At 43.5% G+C, this 15,331-nt stretch overlaps 2 protein-coding genes across 6 annotated transcripts; both read right to left on the reverse strand.

The window, feature by feature from the left end:
• Positions 1–213: 213 nt before the first annotated feature.
• Positions 214–2,345, reverse strand: LOC139080895 (spindlin-2). Of its 3 annotated transcripts, none has more exons than XM_070603454.1 (2): positions 1,759–2,345; positions 214–1,162 (listed from the first exon to the last, which is right to left on the reverse strand). In XM_070603454.1, exon 2 carries the CDS (start codon positions 1,158–1,160, stop codon positions 384–386), a length of 777 nt encoding a protein of 258 aa, XP_070459555.1. In that variant the 5' UTR covers positions 1,161–1,162; positions 1,759–2,345; the 3' UTR covers positions 214–383. The 3 variants fall into 3 exon arrangements, with proteins under 3 accessions (XP_070459555.1, XP_070459556.1, XP_070459554.1); XM_070603455.1 differs by having other exon boundaries at positions 1,826–2,307; XM_070603453.1 differs by having other exon boundaries at positions 1,613–2,073.
• A 9,023-nt stretch (positions 2,346–11,368) lies between these two features.
• LOC103541634 (spindlin-2) lies at positions 11,369–13,422 on the reverse strand. 3 transcript variants are annotated; one of them, XM_070605597.1, is made up of 2 exons: positions 12,981–13,422; positions 11,369–12,317 (listed from the first exon to the last, which is right to left on the reverse strand). In XM_070605597.1, the coding sequence occupies exon 2, from the start codon at positions 12,313–12,315 to the stop codon at positions 11,539–11,541; it is 777 nt and encodes a 258-aa protein (XP_070461698.1). In that variant the 5' UTR covers positions 12,316–12,317; positions 12,981–13,422; the 3' UTR covers positions 11,369–11,538. The 3 variants fall into 3 exon arrangements, with proteins under 3 accessions (XP_070461698.1, XP_070461697.1, XP_008506695.2); XM_070605596.1 differs by having other exon boundaries at positions 12,914–13,416; XM_008508473.2 differs by having other exon boundaries at positions 12,768–13,228.
• Positions 13,423–15,331: the final 1,909 nt, after the last annotated feature.

The raw sequence follows: 15,331 nt of genomic DNA on the forward strand, positions 1-15,331 counted from the left end.
CCTTCTCCCTTCCCCTACAGTCCATCTCTAGTTCCTTCTCCTCCCCCCTCCCTAGACCACAGCAGCTAAGTCCTCTTCCATTTTTAGATGACTGATTATGATACTCACTGAAATTATTCACAGCCTGAATTTACAGCTGTTCCTTCTCTTCATGCCCCATCCACCAAACGCACCCAAACTTTTCAACATGACAAAGTCCTGACACACAGCATGTCATGTCCACATACACTTGTATTTTTCAGAACAAAACAACAGTTAGGCTGGCAAAGATGCTGAATTAACAGGGACCCTTAAGCTTTCAGTACACTGAAAAGCAACATTATTTTGCATGTCTACAAAGTATACATTTGTTTCCACAAATGTGGCAAGGTTTACCCAAACAGTTAGGACTTTTTCACCAAATCATAGACATAGATATGGAAATCATCATCAAACTTGATGAAATACACGGAGGGTTTGGCTTCCACTTGGTGAATGACCATGCCGATCCGTTTGGAGCCATCTTCTTTGGTATACTCCACATGTTTACCTATCAGGCCATCTACAACTCCTCCTGGCTCCCTCTCTGCTGGAGGAGACTCACTGGACTCTGGCATGATACGGAGGTCTCCTTCTTTATAATCGTCTAGAAGCTGGTACATGTACAAGACAGGATCTTTCTCATAGGTAATATAAAACCAGGCTTTCATGATAGGTGCTTGGGCTAAGACCATCCCCCTCCATTCATCCTTAGAACCATGTTCACCCTCAAACATATGTTCCACAGCTTTACCAATTATGGTATTTGCAAGGTTTGCATCACTGACCTGAGATGATGCCACCCTGTCGGAAAGAATTTTAAGAGACAAAACTCTTTCATCTCTGTGAAGTTCCAGTCCATAGACACAGTCAATTCCATCATATTTCACCAGATAAAGAGAGGGATTTATAGGCACCTGATCCAGAACGGTTCCTTTCCACTGGGTGATGGGCTCATCGCCTTCCTTCCATCCGTGTGAAATTCTGCAGCCCACGATGTTCCTGCGGGGCTGGGACGAAGGTCTGCCCCTCTGCTTCTTTTGGGAGGCTTTTTTCTTCGTCATGTTTGCGGACCCAGTGGTCCGTCCCGCAGCTGCCCTGGGTTGTTGCCCTTCGGCCTCCTGTGCGTTGGGGGTCTTCATGCCTGCAGGAGGAGAGAAGATAAGAGAGAAACAGTCAATACGCCATAAGGTGAAGTTCTCCCGACAGCAACGTCTCTATGTACCCTGCCCAGGCGCCTAAATTTTCCCCGTGAGCCTCCAGCGATGCTGGAAATCCTGGCCGCATGCCTGCAAGTGCTCTCTCTCCCAGGTTCCTTTAGGCTGCAGGGAAGGGCGGCAGCGGCGGTGCTGCTGGCTGGGGTTAGGAACTCTGCAGGAGAGGGAGGGCTTCCTCCTCGTTCAGAGCCCACTGCCTCCACCACCCGCCACTGGTGCCCACTCTCAATCCCTTGCAAAGCGCTTATCCCGCCACTGCCTTGACCCGCACGCACTCACTGTCCTCTTGCCCTGAAGGCCCCAGCCTGCTGCCCACATGCCCCCGTCTACCCCCAATGGCTTTCCTGGCACCAGCGTCCTCGCTTCGCCGCGCTCACCTTCAATTTCTTGCCCGGCTCCTAACGCCATCCCCTTTTACTATTGCCCATCGCTCTCCTCCACCCCAGCCTCACCCAGCGCCCGCCTCCACCCCTTATCTCCTGCAGGAATCCATCCCATCCCCCTTCTCCATCCTGGCGCGCACCAATGGCCTTGCCCTGCCTGGCGTCCACCGCCCCAGATCGCGGGCCTCACGTGCCCAAATCGGACACCTTGTTGCTGCCTCTGCGGTGAGCCAGTGGCCAAAGAGGATCAGCAGGCGGCGAGCCGGGTGCTTGCAAGAGCTGGGAGGGGAGGATCCGTAGGCGAGGAGCGTGTCTAGGAGGGCGGCGGGGCAGGCGGAGAGGACGGCAGCAGCGGTGTCTCCTGCGCTGGGCTCGCGGGCCCTCCACCTCCCTGTCGGTGGCGGTGGCCCCTCTGCCACATCGGGCTCCCACCAGCCGCTGCTGCCGCCGCAGTCTCCTCCCTCTTTCCGTAGCGCAGCTTCCTGCCAGGAGAGAGGCCTCCCCTTCCTGCCAAATACTGCGTGCCCCTTATCAACTCTCAAGCCCACCACTGCCTTTGGTCTGGGAGGTACTGCTTGTTCCCTTGCCCCGCCCCTTTCCAAAATCAGAAGCAGCTGGACCCACAATCCCCCCACCCATAGCCCCCTCTTTTCTCCCTTGCATTTCAGGGCCCTATGGCTCCTTTACTCATCTCCACCTCCACCCTCTCAGTGCCCCTGCCCCATCTGCTTTCTGTCTTCCAGGAATTAGTCTTTTCCTTTTTCCAGTGCCTTTACGTAGTTATTCTTTATACATAAATCTGCCTTTCCTGTCATTTACAATGATTTGGTGTAGAAAGAGAGAAATGTTCCGATCCCCAGTCTGCCATCTTGACCCAATCTCTATATAATTTTTTTATTGGTCATTCCTGGATATTGCTTTTTAACAATTTCCCCCTTTTTTTCTTTCTTTCTTTTACTCTATTGCAAATAAATTGCTTGCACAATGTTAAGACTGTGTAAATTTCAGAAAATTGATACGAAGAAAATAATCAACTTCAATCCCAGCTCCCATTCCACAGGCCTCGCAGTAAAAGATTAATACTCATTTCTTTTGCCATTTTCTAGGTTCTTCCAAAACTGGGATCATTTGGCATATGCAGTTTCATGCCCTACTCTTTTCCATATACAATAAGCATTTTCTCAGGACATTAGATATTTTTTAAACCATTATTACTTTTATTCATTTGACAAATATTTAGTGAGCACCTATTACATATCTGGCTGTTAGTCCATAAAACGGAATTTTACAGTGACCACAATATCTTTTCTCCTATTACAGAATGTTTGGAATAATGTTTCCACAATGACTGGTAATGTGACCTATTTATCAGAAAGGAGAGCTTTGGAAAAAATAACTTTATAAGAAGTGATTAGGTAAAATGATGGCTTTATAGTTCAGTGGAGAAAGATTGGGTATTCTTTAAATAATGCTGGAATGATTCTTTGAATATTTGGGGAAAAATTTACACTAAATTTATTCCTATATCAATATTTGATTTATTATAATGTAAAATGAAGGAAAGTAAAACAGAAGAAAATTCAAATGAACAAACAACAAACCCAGTAAACAATACAATGTTTAATAATTACTTATGGTGTCTGAATCAGGAAATAGGTTGGATGTTAACAGACTTAAGCTTAAAACAATAAAATAATTCCTAAAAGGGAAAATAAGATTAATAAAAATTTTGATTCTACAAAGTATGAAAGAACATTAAAATATTAATATCACTGAACATGACAAAAGAGTTGTATATCCAGTGCTGATGGAAATGAAAGTTCATACAATTTTTTATAGAAAGAAATTTGCAGATATGCTTTAGTTCTTGTGAGGGTTTATATAGTTCTGATTAACCCTTATTTCTGGGATATCACCCTTGGAGTCCCAACGAAAAGTGAAGGGCATTTACCAGGGCTCCATACTCCAATTTCCATGTCTTTAGCTTCAATAAGAAGTCATAAGTTCTTCTGAGCTTCTAAGCCATTCAGTAGTTCCTTCTAGAATGATTAAACTTCCCCAAGGGAAAAACATCCACCAAATTCACTATTTGTCCATTCGGCCTGTTCTCCCCTGTATCTTGGCTAGGTAATTATTTCCTATTGTCTTGGTTTTCAGATGTCTTGAGATTTATTTTTTACTATTTTGTTAAGCCTTTATTATTTCTTTAATGAGAAAGGTATTTTAAATTACTTAGTTTCCTATCACTAAAATCCAAAACCCTATACTTTATTATAAAATATATGTGTTAAACTATTTGTAATAGTTGCAAACTGGAAATCACCCAAATTCCTATCAACAGTAGACTGGATATGTTGTGGTATATTCATATGATGGAATATTACACAGGAGTGAGACTGAGCAAATGACAACTACACACAACGACATGAACGTATTTCACAAATATGTTGAAAAAAAAGAAGACAATAAAAAGGCACATATTTTTCTTTCCAATTTATTTAAATTTCAAAAATAATCAAACTAATCTATTGCCTTAAAAGTTAAAATAGCAATTATTCTTGCAAGGCTATTTTCCAAATAGATGGTAACAATTCACATTCCACCAGCAATTGATGAAAGAACACTTTTGAGGAGATATCTTAGAACACGTATATATGGCAAGAAGGGTTCATACAGATGGTGAGCAGCACAATGTGTTGAATTGTAACATCACTTGGTATTGCTGCCTAGCATTCAATCACACTTTTTCTGGTAATAGTGTCCCCGTTTTCCTCTTGGGAACAATCTAAGTCTGACCTTTCTGAGAACTAAAATACCATTCGAGTAATTATTTTAGGAGTAGGCACCCAACCTAGTCAGAGCCAATGAGGCACAATAATATTTTGCATGAACTTCTGAGGTAGATGATCTTTTCCATTGAACATGAGTGAACTTAAGAGGATATGAGATCAAGCTGCTCTATTCACTTTACCACCATCTGCAGACTGAGGATGGAAGCAGCACAGAGAAGAGATCAGAACCAAGCTAAGCAAAAGAAGGAGACTGTTGTCCTAGTGAAGCATTCTGTACCTATAGATGGTCATGGCCACTGATCTCCCAAAATTCATCCCACTCTAAAATGTTACTCTAAGCTAATCATGGTAATAATATTCCCCCTGCAAGTAATTGGTTTAGCATTTGGCATATGATCTAACCCTGACCAATTAAACATGATGATATGTCTGCTGGGGGACTTCTGAAAAAAATTCTTTACTCTTAAGAAAGAGGAACAGGAAATGATGTTTCCTTTCCTTTTTTCGGATAATGCTGTCTGTATATGACCCTTGGGATCTCTGTAACCAGCCTGAGGGCAAAACCAGCATAATGAAGATGGCAGAGGAAGGAATGAGAATACTCTGAGCCCTTTGATCATTTCACTTAGCTGCTGATCATTACATTCCTGGAGTCCTAGTTCTGACTCCAAGTTACAAGATAAAACATTTCTTTATAATTAAAGCAATTTAAGTCTGAGTCTTCTATTACTTGCAATTGAAGATATCTTACATGGCAAACTTTGTTTATAAATGTATGCATGTCTCTGCTTTATGCATAAAAATACATACATAAAAATAGCAAGCTTTATGTAGGGTTAAGAATAAGTAAAATTTGAAGATAGAAGTTAAATTAAAAATTAGGAAACTATTAACATCGAATGTAACTGCATTTGTTGAGTGACTTTTAAGGGGATTTATTTACTTATATAAACTATAATTTATAAAATTTACATATTCAAATTAACAACTTATACACATATAAGTATAATCAAATCTTAAAAAATAATTCAAAACCTACTTTTCTACAAAAGTAAAACAATTGAAAGAATTTCTTAAAAGTTATTTTGAGTGAACTTGACTTTTAACTTTTGCTTGATATGAGAAAATGTTTTAATTAACTGCTAGATATCCATTCATATATCCCTGACATTTTTTCATCACTTGTAGATCACTGTAGATAACTTGTAGAATTAAATATATACTATCTTTATTTAATTGTCAAAGCCTAAGTCACACATAAGGGCATGGAGGACCAAATATAAAGGTGGTCAATGGCAACTAATAAATACACATCGGCCACTTCTCTAGATACAACTTCAGGAATGAACAATGGATTGAAAGTTCTCCAATCACAGCCATCTATTTGCTATGATTTTGTAACACTAATCTTGCATTCATTTTGTATATCCTCCATGAACTCAATGTCGATGTTGATTGTGTGATATCCAAGAAAACTCAATGAGAGTAATTATATTTTAAGGAATAAGATTTTGTCAGATACAGTTGAGCTTTGGAGGGCTACAAACCATTGTAATAGCTAAGATTTTTTTCACCTCCTACACCAATGATCAATTTTCTCCCCCTTGGGGGCAATATCATCCTGGTTAAGAATGCATAATCTAAGGTTTGCAAGGTAAAACAAGAAGACTGGATTGTATGTCAACTGTAATACAAAGCCTTTGGAGAGTTTTAAGCAGGAGGGTGACATAATCTCAAAGATCACTTTGAGATCTTTCAAAGATCACTCCAGCTATTATGTGGAGAATTGAAAAGAACGCAAGGAGACTTTAGTTCTCAACACCCAGTTTAATCAGGCTTAAGGCCTTATCTTTTCCTAAACCTTAGTTAGTGAGATAACAACCATCTCCTTCCATGCTGCCAAAGTATCAGGTCATGTGATTATAGGGGAGTCAGAGGAGTTATGCCTACACTTTGTGAGGGCCCTCCTTCAATACCTAGTGTTGCTTCTTTAATGAGTGAGCTAGGTACTTCACACTTTGTCTCAGAGGCCTCTTGAACTGATTTTAAAAAGGACATTAAAGCCACATTGAAAATATTAATCCCCTAAACAATAACCCATTGCGAATTATGCTCAGGTATGCTGTATAACATATTAACGGCACAAAGTTAAGAAATGGTGGGCAAAATGGGTGAAGGTGGTCAAAATGAACAAACTTCCAGTTATAAAATAAATGTTATCGGTATGTAATGTACAGCACAGTGACTATAGTTAATAATACTGTATTTCATATTTGAAAGTTGCTAACAGAGTAGATCTTAAAAGTTCTCATCCCAAGAAAAGATATTTTATAACTACATATAAAGATACACTGTATGTAAACATGTATCAATAAATATGAAAGTATTATGTTGTACATCTGAAACATATAATGTTATATGTTTATTAAATACCTCAATAGAAAATGATTTTAAAAATAGAGACTTCATTTTGTTTTTCCTATCAAGTACTATGTGTAATGGTTGTCAAATAGGACCCTCATTCCCCTGGCTTCATATGTCCCAATGACTTCTTTACTTGGTGAGTTTGAGAGGAGTTGGGCATGTGAAAAACCCCTTGAGTTGTCTCTTGGATTTCTCTCTTTTAGGCAGAAGATGCAATGTAATTTATTCTCAAACCTAGAGTAAGCTTTGTGGGCCAGGGGCACCTGTCCCTGTCAGGGTGGCCTGCAGTTATTCAGCTCTGCCTATGACTGGGTGAAGTATAAGGAAGTCCTTGTGGCCTCATAGCTAAGCATGTCCTCCAATCCAGCTTTTATCAATTATAAAGGAAATATTTTGATCTCCATTTGTGTGATTATTGTGCCTGTCTCTCAAAAGGATACAAATTTGCAAAGAGAAAAAGGTTTTTATTCATTAGTCCTCTAACCTCATAACCAAAACATTATGTTGAACTGTGGCACAATTTCTGGAAGGGAAGATTACCATTACAGGTATGCCAGGATCTAACATTACTTCTCTAAGATAAATACAGGACATGGGTTATTAGGGGATGTATTGTCATCTCTAAGACAGGAAAGGAGACTTTTGGCATTCCAAAGTGCCACTTTGGAATGGTTTCCAGTAATGAACAGGGGAAAGCGTTGGGAGATTCTGACCATATCCCTTTAACAGTAATGCACGCATAAAACAAGGCTGATGGATGGTGTGATCCCATTGCTAAAAACTAATCACTAATACCATAGCCACCTCCATTTTAACTCACTTATACTCAGAAAGGACAATATCACTCGGGCTTGGGGAATGGAGAATGGGATGTGACACAGGCAATGTACTTTGAACAATTCTACATTACTATAGGCATCTGTGCCTAACCCAGACAAGGTACAAGTTCAAGGCCTGTCTGAATCCTGCGTCATTTGAACACTGAATAACATTAATTCCTGTAGGAACTGTTTTAAGTCCATGACAAATTCTATTTGGGGTACCTGTGCCCCTTACCATGATAGCATTTTTCAGTTTTCACCTGGTTCCAACAGAAGGGCTAGGGAAAATCCCAAGGCTGTGAAGCTGACAGTAAAAATTTCTACAGATTTTTTCAGTCAGATTCTCATTCTACAGTACATTTCATCAGCATTGTACACCCAATTTGAGGGAGTAACAGCCCAAGTGCTTGATCTGCTGTTTCCCTTGGGAGATTGTATGGCTCAAGGACATCTGGAAATCAGGTCCTGTCATTAACACCTCCTATATTTTTTCCCCACTGGATATGTTGATTAAAGACAAATCTTGCAGGCTACACATCAAAATAGCCAGATTGTGATGAATTCTCATCACACCCAGTGCAACCAGACTACTTTAAAGGACCATTATCTGTTACCTGGATTATTGCAATAGACCTGAATTGATCTCCCTTTTTCCATCCTTGACCTCCATACAGACTACTCTCCAGAGTTGGCAGTGTGATCCTGTTAAAATATGAGACCAATCCCGTCACACCTCTGCTGAAAATACTCGAATGGCTCCCCATCACACTCTGGGTAAAAGCCAAATTCCATTCTCTGACCTCCAAGGCTCTGACCTACCTGCCTCTCCTGGATCCCCATCACCTCTCTGAACTCACTTCCTGATATTCTCTACCTTGCTCACTCAGCTCCAGCCATGCTGGTATCCTCAGTGTTTCTCCAACATGCCAGCTCCACTCCTGCCTTGGGGCCTCAGCACTTGCTGTCCCTCTATCTGGAATGCTCTTTCCCTAGACAGCCACAGGGTTAGTTCTCTCATTGCCTTCAGCTCTTTACTCAAAAGCCATGTTCTCAGTGAGAAGGCCCTGGCCTCCCTATCTATCCAGTATCGGCCTGCTCTCTGGGAATTTCAATTTCCCATTCCTTGCTTTACTTGTTCCTTCTTAACACTTGTCATTTTGAAAATACTTTATATTACACTCATTTTATCTGGGCTATTGTCTGTCTCCCACACTAAAATGAAAGCTCCATAAGGGTAAGATTATTTGCTTCTTTTGTTAATTATCATATCATAAGTACCTGTGCCTAGAAGAAAGACTACCTGGCACAGAGCCTACCTGAAGAAAGCATGGGCAGGGAGTAGGGGGTGGGGGAATGGGGGCAGGTTGGGGGGATGAAGATAAAGCAAATACATTAAAAAGCAAATGGGGTCAAAGTAAGCCAAGAGGGGGGCTAGGCAGTTTCCCTGGGTCTAGCCCCAAAGCTACAAAAGCAAATGCCTCCAGGGCACAACTTGGCATTTTATTAGAGTGAAGCAGGCCAGCTGGGGGTGTGGCCAACTTGAGAAAGCATTCAGAGTCTAAAATGGGGGCAGCCCTACCTCAGACCCAGCTGCCAGTGTCCTTGTCGGAATGTGGGTCCTAATCCTCAGTTTATTGTTTTTGTTTTTCGGGGTTTTTCCAGGTGAGCCAGAAATGTGGATTTTCGTAATGTGAAATCTCCCAAATGTCTAAGTAGCTACTTTAAAAACAGAAAACGATAAAAGCACAAAGATCAAACAAAACATGACCGCTGGCTGAAACTGGCTCATGGGTGGCCTGCAGGTACCTGTTAGATTAAATTGTGTGATGTATGAAAGTAAACTAATCCTTGCTATGGTGAGGTGGGCTTGCCTTGTGTAATTCTTGAGGCAAACAGCTTGAGGTCATGTTGGGTAGAGAGAATGAACTGGAATTACCACCTTCTTCCAACTCCTGAAAGCTCCCTGCCTCCCCCTCCCCCTGCTATGCATGGAGTTAGGGAAGCCTGGGCAGTGGGAAGTCACTAGGACTCTTTCTTTGAGGGCAAGGGTATATTTTAGTGAAGTGTAGGGTGGGGAAACCAGAGAGAGGGTTTTGAAGGGAACTTCCACAGCAGGACGGGGGAAAGGCAACGGGGATAGGAAGAGAAGGACGCAGACTTATGTCTGGACGCCCTATCTCTGAGGGAATTTATGGGGGTTATCGCACCCTCTCCCCACCAACCACCACCCCTCTGCGTGGCACTATACGGCCGAAGGAGTTAGTTATAAAGAGTCACAACTCCCAGCCCGACTGTCCCATGCCATCTATCTCACCTGGAAACAGAGGTGCACAAACTTCCATCACAGCTCCCTGTGTGCTTGGGGTGGGCAAGACTGGCCAGGAGGTACCTGTGAAGGGTGGTCAGTAGCCACCAGCTTTGTCAGGGTATAGCCAAGATGGGGCTTCTGGAGGCAGCAGACCTCCATTTGGTGGAGCGCTGGGTGGAGCCACCTGTGGTTTCAGGCAGCTGCTGAGAGAGGCATGCACTGTCAAGTGCTCCCCATGCCCTGGAGAGAAACATCCTCTGATGCCCCTCTTCTGTAGGGAAGAACAAGGTACAGTCCAGCAGGAGGAAGAACTGCGAGGGGACTGCTGTACCTGGGGTCAGCAAGCTTCCATTTTTCTGGATAAAATACTTTCCAAATGCAAGGTGGCACATCTCTTCAAGTCCTGAGTGCCCCACTGACCCATTCCCCCCAAGAATTGTTCATCCAGTGTAGGGGAAACGAACCAAGGCCTTCAGGTCCAAGATTTACTGCACTGGGTCTTCTGGGAAATGTGAGAAGGCGACCCACAGCCCTGTGCTTATGGGGTGCCATGTTAATGTGTTTAGGCTGAGGGTTGGGGTTCGGCTTGGCAGGTGTGGCGCAACTCCCCGAAATAAGAAAAGCCTTTCAGGTATAAACTTGGCTTCTGCTTAACTATGGAGTCATTCCTGTCACACCGCCCTTCTAGGGAACCACCAGTCCATCTGGCTTCTTGAAAGTTGCCACATCCTTTCCGCACAGAGCCAGGGAGGGCATCATGGATACTGCCAGAAGTTCAACTTTTTCCTGGGGCCTTCCTATCTCTCATGGGCCCCAGTCCCTATACCTCTTTTTCTGTATTCTCACTTCCTTTGTCAGCCTTTCTTCTTAGAATTCTTCCTTCCTCAGTGTCCCTCCCCTTCTGGCCCCTCACTCATGCATAGACCCTCCCTGTGAGTATCCTTTAGCTTCTCCCCAGATCCCTGCCAACTTTGTCTTTCTCCCCCTTGCTCTGGACCTCTTCTAAGCTTCCTTGTGTCCATCTCTACTCAATTTATTCTGTCTGTCTTCCTCTAAGCCCCAAGATCTCACTCTCCCTCTGTTATTCTTCAACCCCTCCCAGGTGGGTGCCTCCCTCTCTTAAGTCATCCCTCCCCCCCAGGGATGGGGGTAGGGAGGGCCCCTCCCCACCTCTTCCTAAGCAGTCATCTCCCCTTCTCCCTTCCCCTACAGTCCATCTCTAGTTCCTTCTCCTCCCCCCTCCCTAGACCACAGCAGCTAAGTCCTCTTCCATTTTTAGATGACTGATTATGATACTCACTGAAATTATTCACAGCCTGAATTTACAGCTGTTCCTTCTCTTCATGCCCCATCCACCAAACGCACCCAAACTTTTCAACATGACAAAGTCCTGACACACAGCATGTCATGTCCACATACACTTGTATTTTTCAGAACAAAACAACAGTTAGGCTGGCAAAGATGCTGAATTAACAGGGACCCTTAAGCTTTCAGTACACTGAAAAGCAACATTATTTTGCATGTCTACAAAGTATACATTTGTTTCCACAAATGTGGCAAGGTTTACCCAAACAGTTAGGACTTTTTCACCAAATCATAGACATAGATATGGAAATCATCATCAAACTTGATGAAATACACGGAGGGTTTGGCTTCCACTTGGTGAATGACCATGCCGATCCGTTTGGAGCCATCTTCTTTGGTATACTCCACATGTTTACCTATCAGGCCATCTACAACTCCTCCTGGCTCCCTCTCTGCTGGAGGAGACTCACTGGACTCTGGCATGATACGGAGGTCTCCTTCTTTATAATCGTCTAGAAGCTGGTACATGTACAAGACAGGATCTTTCTCATAGGTAATATAAAACCAGGCTTTCATGATAGGTGCTTGGGCTAAGACCATCCCCCTCCATTCATCCTTAGAACCATGTTCACCCTCAAACATATGTTCCACAGCTTTACCAATTATGGTATTTGCAAGGTTTGCATCACTGACCTGAGATGATGCCACCCTGTCGGAAAGAATTTTAAGAGACAAAACTCTTTCATCTCTGTGAAGTTCCAGTCCATAGACACAGTCAATTCCATCATATTTCACCAGATAAAGAGAGGGATTTATAGGCACCTGATCCAGAACGGTTCCTTTCCACTGGGTGATGGGCTCATCGCCTTCCTTCCATCCGTGTGAAATTCTGCAGCCCACGATGTTCCTGCGGGGCTGGGACGAAGGTCTGCCCCTCTGCTTCTTTTGGGAGGCTTTTTTCTTCGTCATGTTTGCGGACCCAGTGGTCCGTCCCGCAGCTGCCCTGGGTTGTTGCCCTTCGGCCTCCTGTGCGTTGGGGGTCTTCATGCCTGCAGGAGGAGAGAAGATAAGAGAGAAACAGTCAATACGCCATAAGGTGAAGTTCTCCCGACAGCAACGTCTCTATGTACCCTGCCCAGGCGCCTAAATTTTCCCCGTGAGCCTCCAGCGATGCTGGAAATCCTGGCCGCATGCCTGCAAGTGCTCTCTCTCCCAGGTTCCTTTAGGCTGCAGGGAAGGGCGGCAGCGGCGGTGCTGCTGGCTGGGGTTAGGAACTCTGCAGGAGAGGGAGGGCTTCCTCCTCGTTCAGAGCCCACTGCCTCCACCACCCGCCACTGGTGCCCACTCTCAATCCCTTGCAAAGCGCTTATCCCGCCACTGCCTTGACCCGCACGCACTCACTGTCCTCTTGCCCTGAAGGCCCCAGCCTGCTGCCCACATGCCCCCGTCTACCCCCAATGGCTTTCCTGGCACCAGCGTCCTCGCTTCGCCGCGCTCACCTTCAATTTCTTGCCCGGCTCCTAACGCCATCCCCTTTTACTATTGCCCATCGCTCTCCTCCACCCCAGCCTCACCCAGCGCCCGCCTCCACCCCTTATCTCCTGCAGGAATCCATCCCATCCCCCTTCTCCATCCTGGCGCGCACCAATGGCCTTGCCCTGCCTGGCGTCCACCGCCCCAGATCGCGGGCCTCACGTGCCCAAATCGGACACCTTGTTGCTGCCTCTGCGGTGAGCCAGTGGCCAAAGAGGATCAGCAGGCGGCGAGCCGGGTGCTTGCAAGAGCTGGGAGGGGAGGATCCGTAGGCGAGGAGCGTGTCTAGGAGGGCGGCGGGGCAGGCGGAGAGGACGGCAGCAGCGGTGTCTCCTGCGCTGGGCTCGCGGGCCCTCCACCTCCCTGTCGGTGGCGGTGGCCCCTCTGCCACATCGGGCTCCCACCAGCCGCTGCTGCCGCCGCAGTCTCCTCCCTCTTTCCCTAAATAACTATGCTTTAATTTCCTCTTAGTAAAGAGGCCTCTTCTTCCTTCTAAACACTTCGCAGCCTGCCTTCCTTGCCCTGGAGGCACGCCTGCGCTGCTCCCCTTTTTCCAAAATTCAGATCTGTGGGACCTGTAATTGGTCATTTCCTCTTCCTGTGTTTCCCACCTCCGCCCTCTCAGGCTCTCTAGCTCCACCCCTCATCTCCCCTGCTAGAGTTGCTTTTTATTTTTCTGACTTTTCTCAAATTTTTTCTACACCTCAATTCACACAAAAATACCTTACAGGAAACTTGTATGAATACAGAATTCCTTTATATTCGTACACAAATATGCGCATATATATGTACATTTCTCTGTATATTTTCAGATATTCATATCCACAGATATATAATCCCAAATACACACCTCTTCCCAGTCACATAACACACAGACATAATTCTCCATATAAACATACACAGAACTTCATTTAACAAGACTTTCTCCGAAACAAATGTAGGCATCTTTTTGATTTGGAGACCTACCTTTGGAGTAACAGTAGCTGATTTTAATCTAGGAATGTTTTTCGTGAATGTGCTTGCAGTTTGCAACAACCTTTATCTATTTTTGCATTAAGTGGCGTCCATTTTGAATCGTTTGTATCCTTTTTTGTTATTTAGATATTTTCCACAATATCTCATAATTCTTTAAAATATCAATATTATTATGGTGCTATATTAGGTAGGATGTTTTCAGTTACATGCAGAAAGAAAGCAATCTTGAGCAGATTTATAATAAAAGGAATTTATTGACTAGTTATCTTAAAAATCTAATAGGTGTCAGATTAGGCTTAATACAGGTGCTCAGTGTTATGGGCTGAATCATGTCCCCTCCATACTCATGTGTTCTGGCCCCCAGTACCTCAGAATTTGAAAGTGTTTGTAGGTAAGGCCTTTAAAGAGGTAATTAAGGTAAAATGGGGTCACATGGGTGGGCCTAAATCCAGTATAATTGATGTCCTTATGAGAAGAGTAGATTAGAGCACAGACATACGTAGAAGAAAGACTATGTGAAAATAGAGGAAGAAGAGGGCCATCTACAAGCCAAGGAGTGAGGCTTCAGAAAAAATCAACCCTTCCAACACTTTGATCTTGGACATGCAGCCTCCAGAATTGTGAGAAACTAAATTTGTGTTGTTTAATCCTCTGAGTCTGTGGTACATTTTTATGGCAGCCCCAACAAATAATACACTCAGCGATGTCACCAAAAGCCTAGTTTTGTTCTGTCTTCTGTTTTTTTCTATGATGTCAGTTTCATCCTGAAGCTTATGTTACAATATGGCTATCAGCAACTTTGGGATATATGTGCTTCCTTATTCATATACAGTGACAGTGAGAACCTTTTTACAGCAACTTATGATCACTGATTGGGACCATCATAAGTCATTTGTCTGCCTTTGGAATATGCCAAAGGTAATGCTATAACCACTTATCTTAGGTCTGATTTATACGCTTATTTCAGAAACAATCACATTAACAAAATGGATCCACTTTGTGGAATAATTGGCTTCTGGCTAATCAGGTGCCTCCCCTGTAGGTGGAGGTGGGGTGAATCCCACCAAAATGACGTGGGTACTACACAATCAAAGAGGACTGAAATGCGTAACGGAGACTTAATGAGCAATGTTCACAGCAATTCTAGTTATTTTGAAGGACAATCTAAAAGCTTCTATTATTCTTCTAAAATGTGTGTTTCTCTGATACTATTTCTGGATATGCCACTGCCAATTAATTGCATATTTGTTTGTATTTCTTTGACTAGCTTATAACAATTTACCTCCTTTCAAAATATTTATTTCTATAGTCTTTTAACCTGTTGGTATATTTATATCATTTCTTGTGACATCCTCTGTTTTTTGGGTTTATTTATGAAAATCTTTCAGAGAGAATTGGACCAGCACCCTTTACAGTTATCCTTCCATATTCATGATTTGGAATTGTCTGACTCCATAATGGTAAGCAGTAGGGTTAGATAACTACATTAAATGTTCTGGAACATCAAAGCTCACATTGTACTCATAAACCAACACAAATATCTTCTCCTGAAACA

Source organism: Equus przewalskii, chromosome X (genome assembly GCF_037783145.1).
Source record: "Equus przewalskii isolate Varuska chromosome X, EquPr2, whole genome shotgun sequence".
NCBI lineage: Eukaryota > Metazoa > Chordata > Mammalia > Perissodactyla > Equidae > Equus > Equus przewalskii.